General features: G+C 30.9%; 1 protein-coding gene across 3 annotated transcripts in view; it reads left to right on the top strand.

Moving 5' to 3' along the window:
- LOC118197664 (cell adhesion molecule Dscam1-like) overlaps positions 1 to 19,815 on the top strand; it is a 927,954-nt gene that overhangs the window by 376,009 nt on the left and 532,130 nt on the right. For all 3 annotated transcript variants that reach the window (XM_085816877.1, XM_085816876.1, XM_085816875.1), the window contains exon 4: positions 8,952 to 9,101. In XM_085816877.1, coding sequence (XP_085673003.1) covers positions 8,952 to 9,101 — 150 coding nt within the window. The remainder of the gene's footprint in view (positions 1 to 8,951; positions 9,102 to 19,815) is intronic.

Here is a 19,815-nt window from a genome sequence, read left to right as displayed (position 1 = left end):
AACAACTATCTAAAGGTATTTCCTATTAATACCTTAGACATTTAGGACATTTCAAATTTGTTTCAGTAATAAATGCATTTATTAATCGAAACGCCCAGATCCAAAGCGCGTATATTTAAAGTACAGTGTTTATATTTAAAGTACAGAACACTATTTTTCTGATCTAATTAAATTAATCAGAAATAGATTAATGATGGTTAATAATAAATTTTAAGTACATTTCCTAAAGTAATGTATAAACCTATCTGTTATAATTGCAATATATATATTTTTCAAACTGAAAGACTTTCTTTAATGCGCTTTATTCAAAAATATTCCATTAGACCTGATTCGCTTATTTTGAAGATTGGTGCACGATTAGTTACATTCGGTGCCCAGATCTTGTTTCCACACTGTAGCTCGAAATACTTGAATTAATTTATCTAGAATCTCATTTTGTTCTTCCATCCAGAACTCTTGAAACGATTTTCCGAAAACTGCAGTCTCGGCATCGCAATTATAAGAGTTGCTTCTATTTCATTAAGATGGTTGAAGAAATCTTTTCCAAGGAAGTAAAATTATAAGAAATATATGTAACTCCTCAAATCGTAGAAAGTTTCATTTCTTCGCTTATTAATGTAAAACACGTATTTCTGTCTGAAACTGCACTTATTTTAAAAATGGCATATAAAAAAAGTAGAAAGGATTGAAATACCCACGATATAGCATCATTTCTAGAAAAACTTAAACGAGTAATGCTTCCTATCGTTTGTACATTTTCAATGAAATCAGAGACTATCTTAACTTTAGAGATAAGCTTTAACATTAGAAATTGTATTTGTTTATGATAATTAATAAAATATTATTTGGTAAACTTCAAAGAAATGAAAAGAAGCTAGAACTGTTTTTGCACAAATCATAGGACGAAACAATTTAATTGAAAGTTTTTAAGAAAACGTTGATTGTATTACTTTCCCCTCTTCATAATACGTAACACTTTTTATTTGATTATATCTGTATTTAATTATTCCGTTTTAATAAGCAATGTTATTTAAAATTTCAGTTACATGTTATATACTATATGTATACACAAACATATTTTAAAACTAATGTCTTCTACTTTTGCAACTAGATTTACGAGTGTTGTTTACTATAATTTGTGCTTTATAATCTTACAATATATGCACAGTTTATTATATATACTTATTGCATCATTGGAAAGAGCGTAATTAGCTTTCGAAGGTAGATATCTTGAGTTCGCAGATATTCTTTGGGAGTAGCTCTGTTCCAAATTTTAAAAAAAAAATATATATATATATATATATATATATATATATATATATTCCTAATCCCATTCAAAGTTACACTCATCAGAACGTACGCGTTTGGTCAAGCGCTTTACTTATTCCCGGAAGCACTCTCTTTTGTTATTGACTAGCATCTGTCATAAACTTGCTGCCACGTCATCTGAATTGCTGGAAGTATATGAAAACGTTGACTCGATATGAGAAAATAGAGGGGTCAGAAGATAAGAAATCTGCATACTCGTGTACTTCCATCATGACAAGACTCTTTCTGATCATAGAGACTAAGTGTTTTTCTCAAAATGAGAAACAGCAGCGAGTGCTCCAAAGACGTTTTTAATCCTTTGCACGAAGTGCTTCGTCTCGATTGCTGTTGGATTCATGTATGTCCCGGATTCATGTGTGTCTTCTATAGGAGTATGTTAACTCTATGTAACAACCATGCTGAATTATTGCAAGCTTCGCGCACTAGCATAATTCTCCTTAAATCTTTTCAACAGAAGGTATTCTCAGAAATATTACATACCTCCAGAAAAAACCCGGGGGGCATTAAAACCTTATACTCCCTAAACTATAGTCCCTAGGAGTTGTGAATAAATTTGTTCATGTATTTTATAAAAGTGATAAGACTTGAATTAATTTATTGCATTTATTTCACAGATTTCTTAAGTGATAAGGAACTTGATTAATTTATTTTGCTAAACTATAAATTAAAATTCATAATTTCTTAATTGAATTGTTGGAAAACAAAACTGCATGGCATTCTTAAAAAAACGATTGGAAAAATTTTTTTGGATTAAGTATATATTGAAAGCGAAAAACAAAATGTTTATGACCTTTTGAAGTCCTATGAGATGCAACATGTCTTCGAAATGTTTTGCATTTCCATCAAAGTCACTGAAGCTTCAAAATATTTGCAGACTTCTGCTAGTCAACTCAAAGGTGGTATATCTTAGGCTGACGGAAGGCAGCAAAAAATAGTATATTTCTATCCTTTAGATCAGGGTTTCTCAACCGGTGGTACGGATAAGAACTGCGTACTTGCGTACCACTGGTGGTGCTAAGAAAAAAATAGGTGGTACGCAAAGAAGCAAAGTAATTTCAACTATTAAATTCAACAATTAAAACCCCAACAGCCTGATTTATTTTTTTCTGTAACACTCGTTAATTTATGTGATCTGAGCTTTGTTGAAAAATGGTGATGGTAGTAGTACATTGCAGTGGTGGTACTAAAGGTTTTTAATTTTTGTTTAGATGTTACGTGTCAGTGAAAAGGTTGAAAACAGCTGCTTTAGATCATTTCTCTTCTCGATGCCTATACAATTTATGTATCATCATATTAATTCTAATAAAGCCGTCACAAAAAAAGGTCAATGGAATTTCTTAGTTACGAAAAAACTCCCATTATATATTGAGCTTGACAGCAGAAATGCTGTTGAATTCACTTATTTTAAAATGTATAATGGGGAAGGAATAAAAATGTGTTATTTAATGTTGTAATAATCTTATTATTATGCGAAAACCCTCCACTTATTTATTGGAAAAAGCGCAGATTCAGAATGTGAGTTCCGCAAGGGCAGACGGAGCACTTGCCTCGGGCTTCTACTTTCAGAAAAGCATTCAAGTACTTTTATAGCACTTAAAACTATGACAAATTGTGTTCTTTTAGTCCTAAGAGTTATGAAATTAAAAGCAGAAATAAAATTTTTAAGAATATTTTTAGGTTCTCTTTAATCCAGTTTTCTTTATAATCTCTTCTTTTTTCCTTCCCCAATCCCCCCTCCCAAATAAAATCTGACCCTAGATTTTAACGAATAAATTTAATTTTAATTTATATAGCGCATAACAATCTGAAACATGAAAATAAAAAATATGAAATAAATTTTAAACAAATTTAAATTAAAAATTATTGATGTTAGTAGGTTAATAGCTCGCATTAGTGATAGCTGCCACTTTTAAAAAATCTGATGTGGACACCACATGACTTCCTTGCACGGCGAATCAAATTTGATGCTCTTCATTTAAACTTATTTCTTTGAATTATTCTAAATTAACCGATCTCACAAGGTAAATTGAAAACGATATCAAAAACTGCAAATTTTGAAATTAAATATTCCGGTCAATTTTTGTCTTACGGGAGTTTACCTTAGTATTTTTTTTTTCATAACGAGTATAAAACTTCCTAAAATATAAGTATAGGCACAGGGAGGCCGCATTAAAAGTTGTATTCGGTTATCTGTCCAAAATTATTTTTTTGGTCATTTGACATTGCCAAAACATTAATATTTTCTTTATTTAAAACACTTCTGTAATTAGAAGTATATGATGTAACAACAATTGCGAAAAAAGGCCAAATAAGGACTTTTAAGCCAGTGAAGGTGAGTGTTATGTATATACTTTCGGTAAAGACGCTTTCAGTTAAAAAGAAAATTAGATGTTGCTGCAGTCTCATATGTAAAACTTCAACGTTCTACAATTAATTATTTTTTAATAATGAGATATTTATACATATGTACGCAGGTGCAGACGTCACGAAAAAATCAATTTTCAATCCATTTTACAATCCGTTTGGGAGAAACACTCGTCTAGTTTCTCCATACGAATAGATGTCACGCAAAAATGAGTCAAAATAGATTCAGGAGTTGTCAAAAGTTATATTTCCATTGAAATATGATACTCGCGAATTTTTAGTGATTACAGCAGTTGTTTGAATTCGTACAAGAAAGTAAAATGGAAGATAGGGGACGTGTATGAGGGTTTTTTCTCAGAGTCTGCAGTTTTATAAAGCGGTTATTGCACAGAACTTTATATAATAAATCTGAAATGCAACTGAATAATATTATCCATATTAAGTGGGATAAAAGCTTTATTTTGCTGGGATGCGAATTTTTTGTTGGTAAGAAAACAGTAATGTTTGTTATCTCTTTTTCTTTTTTTTTATTTCTCCTATTTTTAGTGACATAAAAAACACTCGCATTCTGACTTTTCAATTCTTCCTTAACTTATTTTGAGATTCATCCTATTACTTGAACGCTAACATGAATTAGCATTTTTGTAGTGAAAAATGCTAGTATATTAGCTTTACTCCAAAAGAGAGTTTAATTATTATCGGCTTACATAACGTCGTATACATTAAAAAAAATTCTAAACTTCAAATTTTAGAATCAAAACATTTTCTCCGTGTTTCCAATTCGAGAATGTTATACCAAAATTAAATTATTGATACAGAAAAAATAAAAATACTGGATGGTTTACGTAACATTCCGACCTTCCGATTATACAGCTCATAATGAAAACAAATATATAATTATATTTACATCAAATTCAAATCTAGCAATAAATCATGAATTCACAATTTAGAATTTTACTAGATAGCTCTCAATAAGGTACTTTAAAATAATGTTAAGTTTCTCTGAACTTTGCCAGTCGTCTAACAGTTCTTCCACTTTGTTTTATCTGATGGCAGATTCTTCTTAAATTATTCTTACGTTCTACACTTAAAGTTTCATCAGAACTCATATCTGTAGAATAGGACCTAATTTCCAAAAGAGAAGTTCTTTAATCTCACTCCCTGAAGTCTTTAATCGCACAACACGAATGTTCTCGTCTTTTCCCGGATATATTTCAACAACTTTTGTTGGAGACCAGAGAATTCTGTATGAATCACTCTCTGTCAGAGCAACATCACCTACTTTTAAATTATAGTAAAATTATAGTTCGCACTAAGAACAGGCTCTTTGTTCTCTTTGTTTACATGTGAGCAGTATTTATTCACAGATGAAAATTATTAAGAAAAAATTATATTTACCGATGAGCATCTACAATGCGTGATGAAGATAATTTCCAGTAATTTCTCTTTAAAGCTACACACTTTATCAAAAACAAAACGTCATCAAGTAATAGCTATAAACATCTTTTATTTCTTATTGAAGAAATAAAAGAAGTTTATAGCTATTTGCTTTTTATGTTTGCATTTTTATTTGTGCGTCGAAGAAAATTTAACAAATAAAAAAAGGAGATTAAGTTGTCATTATTTATTCTTGAGTTTCGTAATACTTGGAAAATTTTCTCTTAAACTTTAAGAAAGTTTTTATAATTTCTTTCAGTTTAAATTAAAGTAAATTATTTAATGTTTAATTAAACAAGTTAAAGCTATTTAACGATACTCTGAAAATAAATTATGCATACAAATGAAAAAAAGGAAAATAATGAATATTTAAATAAACGTTAATCTGAAAATTTAATATTTAGTTGTTAATATATTTGACTTACAAACCGTAACCACAAAAATTTCTTTCAAGTTCTAGAATTTTGATTTCAAACAGCAAATAAATATAAGTTTGCATATTTTTCTTTCCAATATTATTATTACTTTTTATGTATGTTTTGAAAAATACTTAATAAGTGAAATTTAAAATTTAGTTAAAATGTTTCTTATTTTGTTATTTATTTTTTTAATAAAAAAATTCTGGCACATCACCTGTTTTAAGACCGTACATGCGTCCCAGGGGCAATTAGAGTTTCAGATTACTGGTATAAGCTGTTTTAACAGTAACTCAATACCACACGTTTCGTCCGAAATGATCCGCTGACTTTGTAGAGTTTAATATTCTTTGCTTACACACTCTTTGCTTACACACACTGCATCTAGATCTGTTTGAAAGTCTGTGTTGCTACTTCTTGCAAAGACTAGAAAATAAATACAACAGGGGAGTGACTTAAAAGACCCTTTTATTTAACACAATTATTTACAGACAGCAGGACAAACGTGTTTACCATTTTACCAGCCATTGTGGTGAGAAACTTAAAGATAATGTAGCAAACTGTATTTAAAGCTAACTACTAGCGCAAAGCTACACAAATTAATTTAACCTAGTAGGTAAAACCTACACCGGCGAGATACTAATTTCGGTGGCAAGACTGCTAAGCCGAGATTCAAAATTCAAACAGCTGATAGCAGTAGCAGCGTGCGCACTCAATAACGAAAACACGTTCTGACTAATCTTTTCGCTACTTCAATTTAAATCCACTCTCGTACACTCATTTAATACCTAGAGGCGAGGAAACGCAAGGGAAATAAGGAAAAATAGGAAACGTTGAAAAATTATTAATAGAAACCCTACAGTTTTCTCAGCCAGAGTTTAACTATCGCCACTAAAATGTCTTTAATGACCTTGATAAAGGTAATTAAATTCTAACTCTAACCCTCAGTCAACCTTCACAAATTTTAAGTCTTAAAATTTCTGAACTAGTTTTTACAGAATAAATACCGTAGCTTTTCCATTACATACGCAGCATTCTTCTTTTTCCTGTCTCCTTCCAGACCTTTGGCATAAAAATAGTTTAGAGCAAGTCTAATACAACATATTCACTTAGCTTTGAAAGATTTTACACAAATAGATTTATTTTCATTTAACATCATATGGAACAACTTGTTTTCACCGCATTCATTCCAAATTTTAAATCTTCCCTTGCAAGGTGTGCTGAAAAGAGAGCGTGAGTTCATGAAGCATGTTCAACACTACCACCTGATCGAAACAGCCTACGTGTTACAATTTTGACATACCTGACCTCAGAAACACACCCTACAGCTTTAAAGTCCCTTTTTCTTGCCAAATGATCCGGTTTTTTTATCCTTTTACACTCTCACATAAACACGTTTCTTTTTATCCGTTTTCATTTCCCGCGTGAAGAAGAAAACTCAGTTTAATATTCCAAGCTTCAATGTTGCTCTTTCATTTATGTTAAGCTTTTCTAATGCACTTTAGTTCAAAGTTTGGTTTCTAATGCACTTTAGTTCATAACTGATCAATTAAAAAGTCCCTTTTTACATAAATTGTAAGACGCGCTAGTTGCCGCCCAGACGACAAAGCGGTTAGTGATTCTAACTGCCTTAAAGGGCCCCAAAGGTTCGACACCCAAAGAAGGCATGAGGTAAATGCCTTCATAAGAGGCAATAGTGGTCACTTATTAGGTGCCTCCATAATAAAGTGACCACAGTTTCAGGCCTTAGAAATGGACAATGCCTGCGTGCGATCTATATGATCAAAGTTTTTTTCATGTAGTCAAAATAGTAACAAGATTTCAGCTGTATTTTTTCTCTTAATCCGTATTTGTAAATCAAAATATATCAATTTTCAATTGTTTTCGGATCTCATATAATATATTAATCAATTTATGAGGAATGTTTAGATGGACGTCCGTTAATGAAAAAAGGCGAAAGAGCTAGCATAAAACGATAGCTTTGTAAAAAAGGAGGGGGTTATCTAATTATCATTAATTATTTACATATTATTAATGTACATATAACATGCTTTTGAGAAAGAATAAAAAAGGGTTTGAAGTTAGCTCAGTACTCTGAAATTTTTAAATGCAGTTAAATACAGATGTCAAATGCGACTTATACTTAACGAAAATTACAGTCAGCTTGTCAGGACTTGTGTTTCTTTTGATTTGCTTTGGAAACATGAATGATCCTGAATAGGAACAGGGAGCTTACTCAAGCTATGTTCAGGAAGGTGTGAAGTAGACAACACAAGCAGGAAGGGTATACGAAACCCTTTATTTTCAATCTTTTACAGGATCTTCCGAACTTCGGAATGCAAAGAACAACCACTTGTGGTCTGAACGTAAGAATATAAAAACTACTAACTAAGACTCTAACTAAAAGCTAACTTTGAATTAGTATACAAATGCCTTGCACTAAGACTGGCCTTTATTTAAAAAAGGTACGTATGTAGTACGCAGAGCTGCTTAAACTACAAAACGTTTGCAATTATCAAGAGGGCTAAACCTCTGGCCTTAAAGGCAACCAGCAACCGAGTGGAAACTCGTAAAACTACAGTGACAAGCGGCTTGCTTCCTAAAACTCCTTCTCTCTCTCTCGCTTGGCAAAAAGCCACCACTTAAGTACTTGGGCGTTAGCAAGACAATTTGCATAAACAAGTTAAAGCATTGAATTCTGGCCGGAAGTAGAAAATAAGAAGTGATACTACAGTTTTAAAATAAAATAAACGTTAGTAAAACTTAGGATCCTTGCAAGCTCACTAAAATTACATCTAATTGATGACAAAGAAAATATTAATAATACGGGACAAAATTTTAGCTTTTAAATTTAGTTTCGACATCATTTCAACGAACACAATGACAGTGCTTCTTGTGAGGCAAAATTGTACCAAAGTGTATTTCATTATTCGAGTTTAAAACTATCTGTCGCAGTTCCTAGATTATCATAGGACACTTGCATTTGAAATCTCCAGAAGCTTTCCTTCAGGTATTTCAAGACTGAAAAGCGTCGAATTTTCAGGTTTCACGACATTTTACTTCATGTCCTTCTGAGATAAACACTATTTAACTAAGTGATTTGTAGCAGCGAATATTAAAATATTATTTTTGAGAGAATAATTTGTTAAAATCTGTAATTTTTAAGTTTATATTAAAATTTTCTACTTGTTGACTTCAAAATCATGAAGGAAAGCTCATTTCTTAAATGTTGTATCACAAAATTGCTCGGCTATCAGATAGTACGTAATGTTCTGCTATGTAATGTTATGGGTAATAATATCCTGTAGAATTTGTTATCATCTAATAGAATTTTTTTAATTAATTATTTTGATACTATAATTCTTTAAGTTACCATATTTATATACTTATTTTAATTTTTTTCAGGTAGTCGGTATTTAACATTTCCTTGGGGAATCCTTCATATAAGAAATGTGGATGCAAGCTTTTCCTATAGGAATTACAAATGTCAAACACGAAACAGGTTAACGGGAGAAGTGGTCGAAAGCTCATCATCCGGCAGGCTCATTGTAACTGGTAAGTCACACTTACGGGTGTTTTTATGGCCCTTAGCATTTTCAGGATTGCTTATTTGAAACTTGAAAAGATGAAGGCGTGTAAGTTTTTAAGCATTCAGAATGCAAGATTTTCAGCTGCGTTCTTTTATATTTTCAAATGATTTTAAAACATGACAGCTGTGAGTTATTGTTTTTAAAGATACGAGAGAATAAATTGAAGATGAATATGATTAGGTAATTGAAAGACTTGTCTCAAATTAACAGCTTGAAATTAAAAGCTACGCAGTGGAATAAGCTATAGAATTTTTATAATTTTTTACTGTGTACAGCGTGTAGACCTCAAGTGAAGAAACCATGTCGATTCCTTTGAGAAATCATTATAATTTTAATCACTACAATTCCTTGCGTACATTCCCTAATAGAAAATTTTACACAATCATTACATTCCCCCCAAGCGTGCTGTCCTAGTGCAAGCGGTATTCATGTCCAACTAACAAACATTGGAAGTCTACGTTCGAAGTTGGAATCTTGGAGATGGCACAATTGATTTCTTATGTTTCCTCTCTCAAAAAAAGTATTTGTAAAATATAAATTTTTAGGCTGTAAACTCTCTTAAAAATGGACGTGACTTTAAAACTATCCATAATGATAAAAAGCTTCTTCATGACGTTTGCCTCTCAATTCATAACGACTAGAAATGTTAAAGAAGAAATTGAGTAATTCAGGTAAAATAAGCTATTACGCTAATGGGATGTATGCCTTCGTGGTGGACGTTCTAAGGAAAACTGGCTGGTATACACGTTACACATGGTTAAAACCTGGAAAACCCCATGGAAAACCTGGAAAACCCTGGTCAGCCTGTTCGCCGGGATTCGAATCCCTAACCGAACTACCAGCGAATTTATAGCTCGGCGCTGGTGAGCTTTAATGTCTTTGAAATGAACGGAGATAAACTAGTGTTTCTTTTTCAATTTTCCTATCGGTATAATGTTGAAAAATCGTGTCACTGAACAAAATTTAATTTTAAAATTTTACTCAGAATCATTCATTTTTTTAATAATTTAACTGAAATTTGAATTAATTGTTTGAATTTCTTATAATTCTTATTAGAAGTTGCAAAACAAGATTTCCGCGTTATTCACCAGGACCGAGCGAAAAAAATCCTGAACGCTGGCAGGTCGAACCGGTTTGAAATGCTAGTGAATGGGCTTGTTACTTGGGCATTTTTGTTAATTTCCCCTGTAAAGAATGAATAGGAGTTATTTGCCCTTAAAGATCCTCCACGAAGGCACACATTCCCTTAGATAGATAATACACGGGTACTTACCGAGTTCAAATAACCTAATCTAAGCTGTTTAATAGCGCTTTTCGCTCTTCTGCTTTTTTTTTTATCAGTTTTGGATTCGAAATAGTGTCTTAAAGTATTTTTCTAGGTATGAAAGTGACAAAGCACTGAGATCTATTCAAAATAACAAATGGTTAATTTATAAGAAACTTAAAAAAGAGAAAATAAGATCAGTGTAAACAAACTGAAATTAAGTCGTATAAAAGTAGGGCTATTAAAAATAAATTTAACTGAGAACTAAATTTTTTAATAATTTGGATTTTCTTTTAAAATTTATTTAAAATATTGCACTCCATTTCATACTGAAGTTCGCCATAACTCCAATAACCTAACGAAAGAACTATTCAAAATTTTTCTTAAATGTATTGACATTTTGATTATTTAAAAAATTACGATCAAAAACAGAAATTTCTGAAAGCTTTCATAAGTTTTTTAAACATTTAGTATCATTATCGAGATTTGTTTTAGCTGCTTTTCTTTCTTTCTTCCCCCTTTTTTTTTTTCTTTTGCGTTTTTTTTTTCTTTAAAGCACTGAATAAATTTACATAAAAAATTTGGTATAAAAATTAAAAGAATCAGTAAAAAATTAATAGTGATAGACTGCTTATTAAGAGGTATTCACCCCGATAAAATTTTTAAATAATTTAATATTTTACAGAATTTTTTTTTAAGCGAAAGGAATTTATAACTCATGTTGTTATATTATTGGTAGAAATTTTAAAACATTTATATCAAAATTGAATAAAAATATTTTGAGATGTACACCTTATCTTAAGCACAAATTTGTTGCTTTAAGTTTTGCAATTTTTCCATTGCAGAATTTGGTTCCATTAGTGGATTCACTGCGGTAAATCTATCGTCCTAATTAAGCATCTGCTTATCTGCTTCCTACTTTCTTACCTCTTTGCTTATCCTATTCTATCGCCATAACGTAAGTACAACATCAGCAGCTAGCCGAAACCAAAATAATATATTTTTACTTTACCCTTTCTTCTCTGTGAATTTTCACCTTTGTTTAAACACTAAACGACATATATGAATGTCTGGATTTTTTCTGAGAAATATAAGAATGAAATATTACAAATTTGAATTCAAATTGAGCAAAACATAATTGCAAAATTCTAAATTTTTTAACTGCCCCACCCTGAAGCTGCGACTTTGTAGGTATGAGATTTGCTCATGTTGGCAGGGGTTTAATGCAGGTGTGTGCCTTGTGTTGCTATCTCACATTTTGTCTTGAATTACGACAAGAATAGAAGATAATTTTAGTGCGATTGGAAATTTCCACTTTTATTGTGATCATCAAAGTATGAAGGAAAACATCTTAATAGAAATGTTAATTAACCTCGACCATAAAGCCCCAAAAGTCCTAAAAGGATTTATTTGTTTTTTCTTATCTTTATTTGTTAGGAAGTAGACTAGATGACATTTGAAATCTTCACTCTTCTTTGTGCGTTAATAAATGGGGAGGGGAGGAAATTGCTGTGACTCTCGAAAACCTTTTCGGGCGGTTCGGTATTTTATTCATACAGGTTAGCGAAAACTTCGGTTTTCAAAAAGTTAAAGCTATAGGGAATACAAATAAACGAAATTGTAGATTAGCAAAAAGTAACACATGTTAATACCTCATTCTCTTAATTATTAAAAATAGATAAGAGTTACACAGGCACATCCGTAAAAGTAACACATGTTAATACCTCATCTTCTTAATTATTAGAAATCAATAAGAGTTACACAGGCATATCCGTAAAAGTAACACAGGCACATAAGTAAAAGAATTGCTTGTAAGATATATGTCAGCAATGTGACACTGAGATCGAATGCGGATCAGTAAACATAAAACTACTAATGTAATATATAGAGAAGACAAATACTAGTAAATGTAAAACAGATACGATATGTAACAGCAAATATAACTGTTTTAATGTACCTGGCTAGTTACTATTATCTATATTAATTGCTTTTAAATTACTTAGTTTGTTAATTAAAAACAGACAAATTTGAAAGGAAAATTAAATTTCTTACGCTTTCCTGAACGACAACACACTGCCACGTATAAGGTAAAATTATTTTAACTCGGGGAGTGCCAACGCATTTCTTTCGAATCGTTCAGAATGCTTATTCAATTCGAAGATGAATAGAAATAGCTTGAGTTCTGGTGATAAGCAACATACTTCTTTTGTGTTCTGAGTTTTCTGATGAAATTTAAAATACCATTTTCTTATGCGTTGCGGAATGGTAACATAAAACTATTAAATCGCCAAGTGTGTAATCAAAAGTTCATTAAACTCACAAAAAATCTCTATATATAAAGAGTATGGACCCAGTAAGATTGTTTTCCGAAATCGTGTTGTAGACATTGGTATTCGTCTTGTTTTGAAAGTCAAGTGTGCCAAATTTCATCAAAATTGGAAAACAATTGTAGATTTGTATTAAAAAAATAGATATTTTCTTTATGCATACAGATTACGATTTTTTATTTGTAATTATTGGACAAAAATCCAACCATTGATTTAATTCACGAGCGGCAAATTTGCATTTAAAATCCAGAATCATAATTTTCTGATAGCTGCGTGTATCGAAATCCTTGTTTATCAGTTAATAATCAGCATTCACCTGCAAAATTTATTAATATTCTAAATAACAACTTCATAAAAGCTAACTCTAATGAATTTAGATAAACTTCATAATATGTGTATAATTGATTATTAAAACAATTTCTTTATAATCTGATCACACATCAAACAGTCACTTCTGTGTTACTTTATTTAATTCATCTTTAATCTTCACCGAAAACAATCAATTGCTAAAAATCAATACTTGTTACATTATAAAAGCTTTACCTGTTTAATTAAAATCATACACCAGTTTTAATTTGCAAGCTTCGGGTAAAGAATTGGCAGTCGTTTAGGGAATAAGCTTCCAACGCCACTCTTTACGGATGCATTCAATCGTTTTGAGTAGCTGCAGACATAAATTTGGACTCCCTAAAGCCAGTGAGTACTGAGATAAATTTATGAATTTTGGGAAGCTGTCGTGTTTAATAATTCTTTGGAAGCTACATGTGCAGGCGCCGACGAGTAATATTTGCAAAGCTTGTGTTCTATATTTCAAATTCAGTGCTGGATTCGAATATTGTTTTCGAACAATTTATGAGCAATGCAGAGACTTGAGAAATGGTTCAGAATGAGTAATTTCGAATGTGTAGAAGGCTTTGAATAATTTAATAACTGTATATAAAATGTTATTAAATTCTTCTTCTTCTGGAAGTCTCTTGAGTTGTTGACAAATTTTATTTTTCTCTATTTGAAACTTGAACATTTAATTTACAGAATTAAGACTGCCATTTATATCTTGTAGGATATAATTTTCGAGTTAAAAAAAATAGTTAAATTTCGTAAATTTCAATTGCAGCTGACAATTCTTAAATTTCCTAGGCACACATTTATACTAGAGTCAAAGATTCGGTGCTGTAGATAAAGATAAAAGATTTTTTTGCCATGTGTGTGGAGGGAGGAGGGTGATTTCGAAGTATGAGAATCGAGTTTCTCATTCGTTTCTTTAGATATCATTGAAATATTACAGATAAATAAATAAAAGTTTCAATAGCTCTTAAATTTCTCTGTCCTTATAGCGCACATGTTCTAATGGTTAATATGTGTACTGTATTAAAAACTCAAATTCTGTATCGATTTTGTTACATATATGTGCAGTTTTCTAAGCATTTAGAAACATTTTAAAGTTTCTATTACCCTGGTGTCATTTATGACTGATAACATTTACAGTTCTCAAGCACTTATCGAAAGAGTAGCAATTGTTTGCACGGAAATGCTAGGTGATTAATTTATAAATCATCAGTTTCCAAATCTCAATGTAAAATTATTTCCTTTGTATGATTAATTATTCATTAGTAACAGAAATCTTCTTGGAAATTTTCATAAATGAAGTAATCATAGTTCTTTAATAATAGGAGAGAGTACGCAGATAAGGAAATTTTACAGAGGAAAAAGTGCTTCTGTCTTACCATTTCTCTTCTCATTTACGAAAATATAATTTTGCTTTTAAACTTATTTAATGAAAATATAGACAAATTAAATATTTTAAAACGGTAAAATCTCTTTCCAGGATTTTGTTTCCTTTTTATTTTATTATTAGTGTCTTTCTTTAGCTAAATTTTACTATGACTTCATTGGAAGAGTTAATTTCATTCTCAGTTAACGTTCATTACAAATGAAAAAGCAACTTTCATTAAAAGCAATTACGTGAAGCAAACATACGTTAAACGGTACTTTCGTTTCTTAAATTTCTAGAATTTTTTTGCAGTTTTTTCATTAATACTCAATAAAACGTCTGAGTTATACTTGAGGATAAATGAAAAGATTAATAGGTTTTAAAGCTGTGTGCTTTGTTATAGTCCAGTGTTAATCTCCTCAAAGAAACAAATTAACTTTGCATGCTATATATTTTCTCTCACATTTATTCAACTAGTATGAACATTTTATAATTATATTCAAGTGTTTATTGTTTGCATTTTTTTAATGTTTTACTTATGAAAGAAACTAAAATGTTTCCCTTACATGCAAAAGGTTAAATAACATTCAGATTTTATGATCTTTTATTCTTTATAGACTTTTTATTCTGTATTTATCCTTTTAAATAAAGCAAATGTGCAAATATTTACTGAGCATGTAAGTACTATACTTTTCTAACTCTATACAGCATCTGTTAATATGATTTTTCAGCTAAACATATGTAAGGAAAAATCCATAGGTAAAATCTGGTAAAATAAATAAGATCATCATCATCATGTAATTATGTTTATAAATGGGAAATTTCTCAGTGAGGTAAGGAAAAACTAAATTGGCACCCTTAATTTGGAAACAATATAATAATTTCTCAAAATTGCCATGAATGCCATTCATAAAACAAGCTGTGGTCACGCTTTATATAAGATTAGGAATAAATACATTTATAATCTGCGCATTCATTTTACAAACACTCAGCAATTTTCTTTTGGGGGGGATAACAAAAAAAGCTGAAAGCTTTCAGACTTTATATTACAACCACGGGAGCGTTTTTTTTTTTTTTTAATGTTTTGTGTGTTACCTTTATGTATTAAATAACATGTTATTAAACCACATTTTTAGTTAAATTCAACATCAATATCACAAAATGGCTTTCCCATATTCCAATACCCAATCTAAAATAACATTTTAGCTATTGCTTATTCGCAAGACATGTGTATCGCCTAATTAAGCAAACTGGATACAATTCTGAGTAGAAACCGTTTTTATTTATGAGGGGAAATTGCAAATGATAGTTCTGAAACAGCGGAAAGATATCCTTTCAAATTTTCTTAACAGGGAAATTTTTATCACAGTAAATGATTTGAAAGCATGGGAACAACCATCAAACTTTCACAACTTCAAAATTCAAGAGAAACAATACAATTACAATCTCGTTCATTGAGCAATGACTGAAATCCTTAAGTACGTGAGAGATATCTACAAAAAACGTGTTCCATAGATTGCGTGGTTTTGAGTACTGTTTGTATACATTTTATCAAGAATGAATATCTTATTTTGCCAACATTGTTTAAAACTTCTATAAGTTTCCAAAATGTCCACAATTATAGTGACAAATCTTCGAATGTTACGGTCTCAGGCAGAATATCTCATGAAGGCCAAGTATAAGTAGTAGGATATATCTCCAGACCTTCTCTTGCTATTTAAAAATTACAAATATCATTCGCACAATTCTAAAGCATATGTACATGTAAAAGCATATGTACTACATGTTGAGCATAATAATGAAGTTAGAATTGAGAAAATAATGAACTAATGAAATACACAGAAATATAATTATTACACATGAAACAAACATTATGGAATATGCACAGGATTTATACATAGAAAATTATGGTAAATTTTAAAAAAAATATATATTAAATAAAAATAAACTTTTCATTTCAGCGGAGGCAATTTTAATATACTGAAAACATTCATTCATTGGTGAGCACACAATACTCATATAAACCTAAATATCATAAAAAATTACATTAAAAATAATATCAGTTACAAAGGTTCTTTTGAAGTTTAGTATGATTTATCAATTGAGGTAGCCTAGGTAGAATAGCAAACCATTTTATGGGATACTAGACAAATGCACATTTAGACTGACATGGGTTCGTTATATACCTTCTGCATAAAGTAAATTATAGAATTATTTTATATATATATATATATGTATGTGTGTGGGAATTTAATCTAGGTATAACACGCATTTGATTATATCTGATTGATATATTTCATGGTAAACAATTTAAATAAAAAGGTGAATCAACGCATTTATAGTGGACGACATTCAAAGTGAAGCAAAGCAAAATAATGTTTCGAAACTAATTGCCATTTTGAGCTCAATAATAAAAAAAAGACCTAAAATAATCTGAAAGGTTTCAGATTTTAACGGTCGCCCAGAAGGGTTAGTTAAGATTTTTTTTGTACCACTATCGCGGAGATCCTGGTCTATCAGTCTGATGTTGCACTCAGTCCTGTTAACTCATTTCTTTTTATCGTTTTAGCTTTATTATTAGACACTATTTCCTTCGCCTCTACGCCATATACAATTCAACAGTAAAATCACAAAAGGCTGAAAGAAGCACAACAGCGTATTGCTACGAATTTTGTATTTAGATACGTAATTTTAGTAGAATTATGATTAAAATTGTTGTATTTTTTCTGTGTCTTGTGACAAGAAAAAAGTGACGACAGACAGAAAACATGAGTAGCATTTACGTTAATTATTAAAAAAATCATCGATATTTGAAATAGTTCCAGTTCTGTTTGTCTACTTTAGCGGATTATCTCAGGATGTTTAGTCACAGGTTTGGTAGATCACTGTATTGCCTACCTTTGCGCAAACTTCGAGCTATTTCAGGGAAATGATTATGTAAGATGCATGCATAAAATAGTTCAGTTTTATACATTAGCATATTACATTAATGAAATATTTTCATAATTATGAACTGTAACATAGTAAATCGAAGCAAACACGAACTTAGTCTTTGATCATATCCATCAAAAAAGCCAGTGAGTCAGCCTGTCTGTTCTCACGAACATCTCTCCTCCTTCCTACCTGTTTCAAAATCGAAGAAAAGCTATTATAACGCTATCACCGATCATGACAGAATAAAGGTAAAAATATTGACCTGACAGAATATATTCTTTCTTTTTTTAATCCAAAAGAAACTATTATTTATTTATTTTTATTAATTGAACACAATCTACTCATCAAAGGCAGTTCTAGAATAGTAATGTATTCTAATTTACTACACATTACTAACTAATTATATACACCACACAGAAGAGAAGTCATCGGCTACATCGTTCATTTCAGCATTCATTACTAGTAGTTCTATAAAAATTCTGGGTTCGAGGAGACGCGCATGCGTTAATCACGTGATGTGAATTGCTTGGCACTTTCAATGCCGAGAGTTTCAACACTACCCTTCGTAAGTAAGAAGCACTGCCTCCCTGGGCAAAAGATGAGACCAAGGGGTGGAATTCTGAAAATATTGCCCAAACGCGCACATCGAACGTTTTCATTCTCCCTAATATGAAATTAGATTTTAGAAGTATGCTTTTGCAGTTACATTCATTGGCAGAATATTCATGACAGAAATGGATCCCTTAGTTAATTAATATGCTGTTACAGATCTTGTTGATTGTAAAGTTCAATGTTGCGACAGATCACATTGTTATTAATGAGATAAAAAATAAATGTTTTTATGTCCTGGTGTACAAACAGTACAGAAATTATTCTCAACTAATGTGGTAACATGAAGACGTTGTTGGACGAATAGGTAAAAGGGTTGTCATGAATAAGTAGAGCACTGACCTGTGACTAATCTTGAAAGTAAAAGAGGAATTATTGTAATGTAAATCCCAATATATCAATGAAAAAACATTTATTTGTTATCAATAGCAGCTGACATCGCTAGTTCAGTGCTAAAAATAAAGACTCTTTTTCAGGGATAAATTACTCGAGGTTGTTGGATTGTTTTACTAGCATGGAAAAAATAAATATATCGTCTGGTTTCTAGAGATATATAAAAATATATGTATCAAGATTCGAATTGACTCCGCCGCAAATTCGATTGAAAACTTTGAATCGTGTCCATTCAAGTGTGTTCCGAAAACGTCTCCGTCGAAAATCAACTTTTTCAAAAATCTCTACATGAGAGCTTTAGTTTCCGCTTCGCCAATCAGTGAAAGACCTATGGGGGTCGTATAAGAAATTATGAATTCTGCTTTCTCAAGACCTTAAACTGTCATAGGTAATATGAATTTAACAGAATCCCAAAAGAAAATCTTACTATGTTTTAACTTTTTTCTTCTTCATTTCGATTTCGCAGTTTCAAGAATTTGTCGTTTTCTTTTAAACCCTGAAGCTTCCAATTTTCGTACAGAATATATGAGACTGAAGTAGGGAATTCAGTAGTGAATGCTAAAAGATTTTCAAGTGTTTTTTTCCCTTTGATTTTGAAGTGGTTATAAATTGAAGGTTGAATTCTGAATTATATTTGAGATATTTTCTTTATATTTTACTGAGTTGATTTATGTATATGCACATTGATTATGGTTACTGTGTGCTTATTAACATCATAACAATAACGAGAAAATTGGTTATTGCTTTTTATGCTTAACTGTTTTTATATTCATACTTCATGCTGAGTTCGTAAAATGTAACAAGAAAACAAAGGAGCAAAAATGGAATGTCATTAATTAGAAGTTTATTTGATTTTAAATATGTATATCATGGCATAACATATATATATAAATTGTATGTTATTACAGCTAACATGAAATGTCACTCCATCTAGCATGAAAGTAGTTGGCTGTAAACATAGTCGTTCTTGAGAGGTAGGGGATAGTACGTTGTATTTACATATTACGGTAATAGTCATCTTTAATTAAACAACTTAAGAACCTTTAGCTGTATTTCATTAAAGTAGCATCAGCCTCTCTGAACAAAATCGGCAGTGAATTCGTACCACATAGACATATAATCAGAATACAACAATCTTATAGTTTTAGTTTTTTCATGCACCTCATCAGCTCGCGACATATTGTACCTTCTAAAGATGAAATACATCTCATCTGCCCATAGAACGTTCCAGGGCCGAATTTGCTCAAGAACCATAAACCCGATAAATCGGTAAAAAAAATCTGAGTCCTTTTGTGCATCTTCTAGGTTCAAACCTTGAACCATTTCAGTAAATAATTGTATAGGGTATACGGTATCGATGCAGAATTGATTACAGTACTTTTCACAGGAGGATATTTACAACTCATGTGTTACGTATTACTTGAATGCTTTGTTATTTTTA

This window comes from Stegodyphus dumicola, chromosome 5 (assembly GCF_044657685.1).
Source record: "Stegodyphus dumicola isolate Sdum_Otavi_A_Nest chromosome 5, ASM4465768v1".
Lineage (NCBI taxonomy): Eukaryota > Metazoa > Arthropoda > Arachnida > Araneae > Eresidae > Stegodyphus > Stegodyphus dumicola.
Note: the sequence above shows the minus strand (reverse complement) of the source record. Positions and strands in the feature narration are given on the sequence as shown.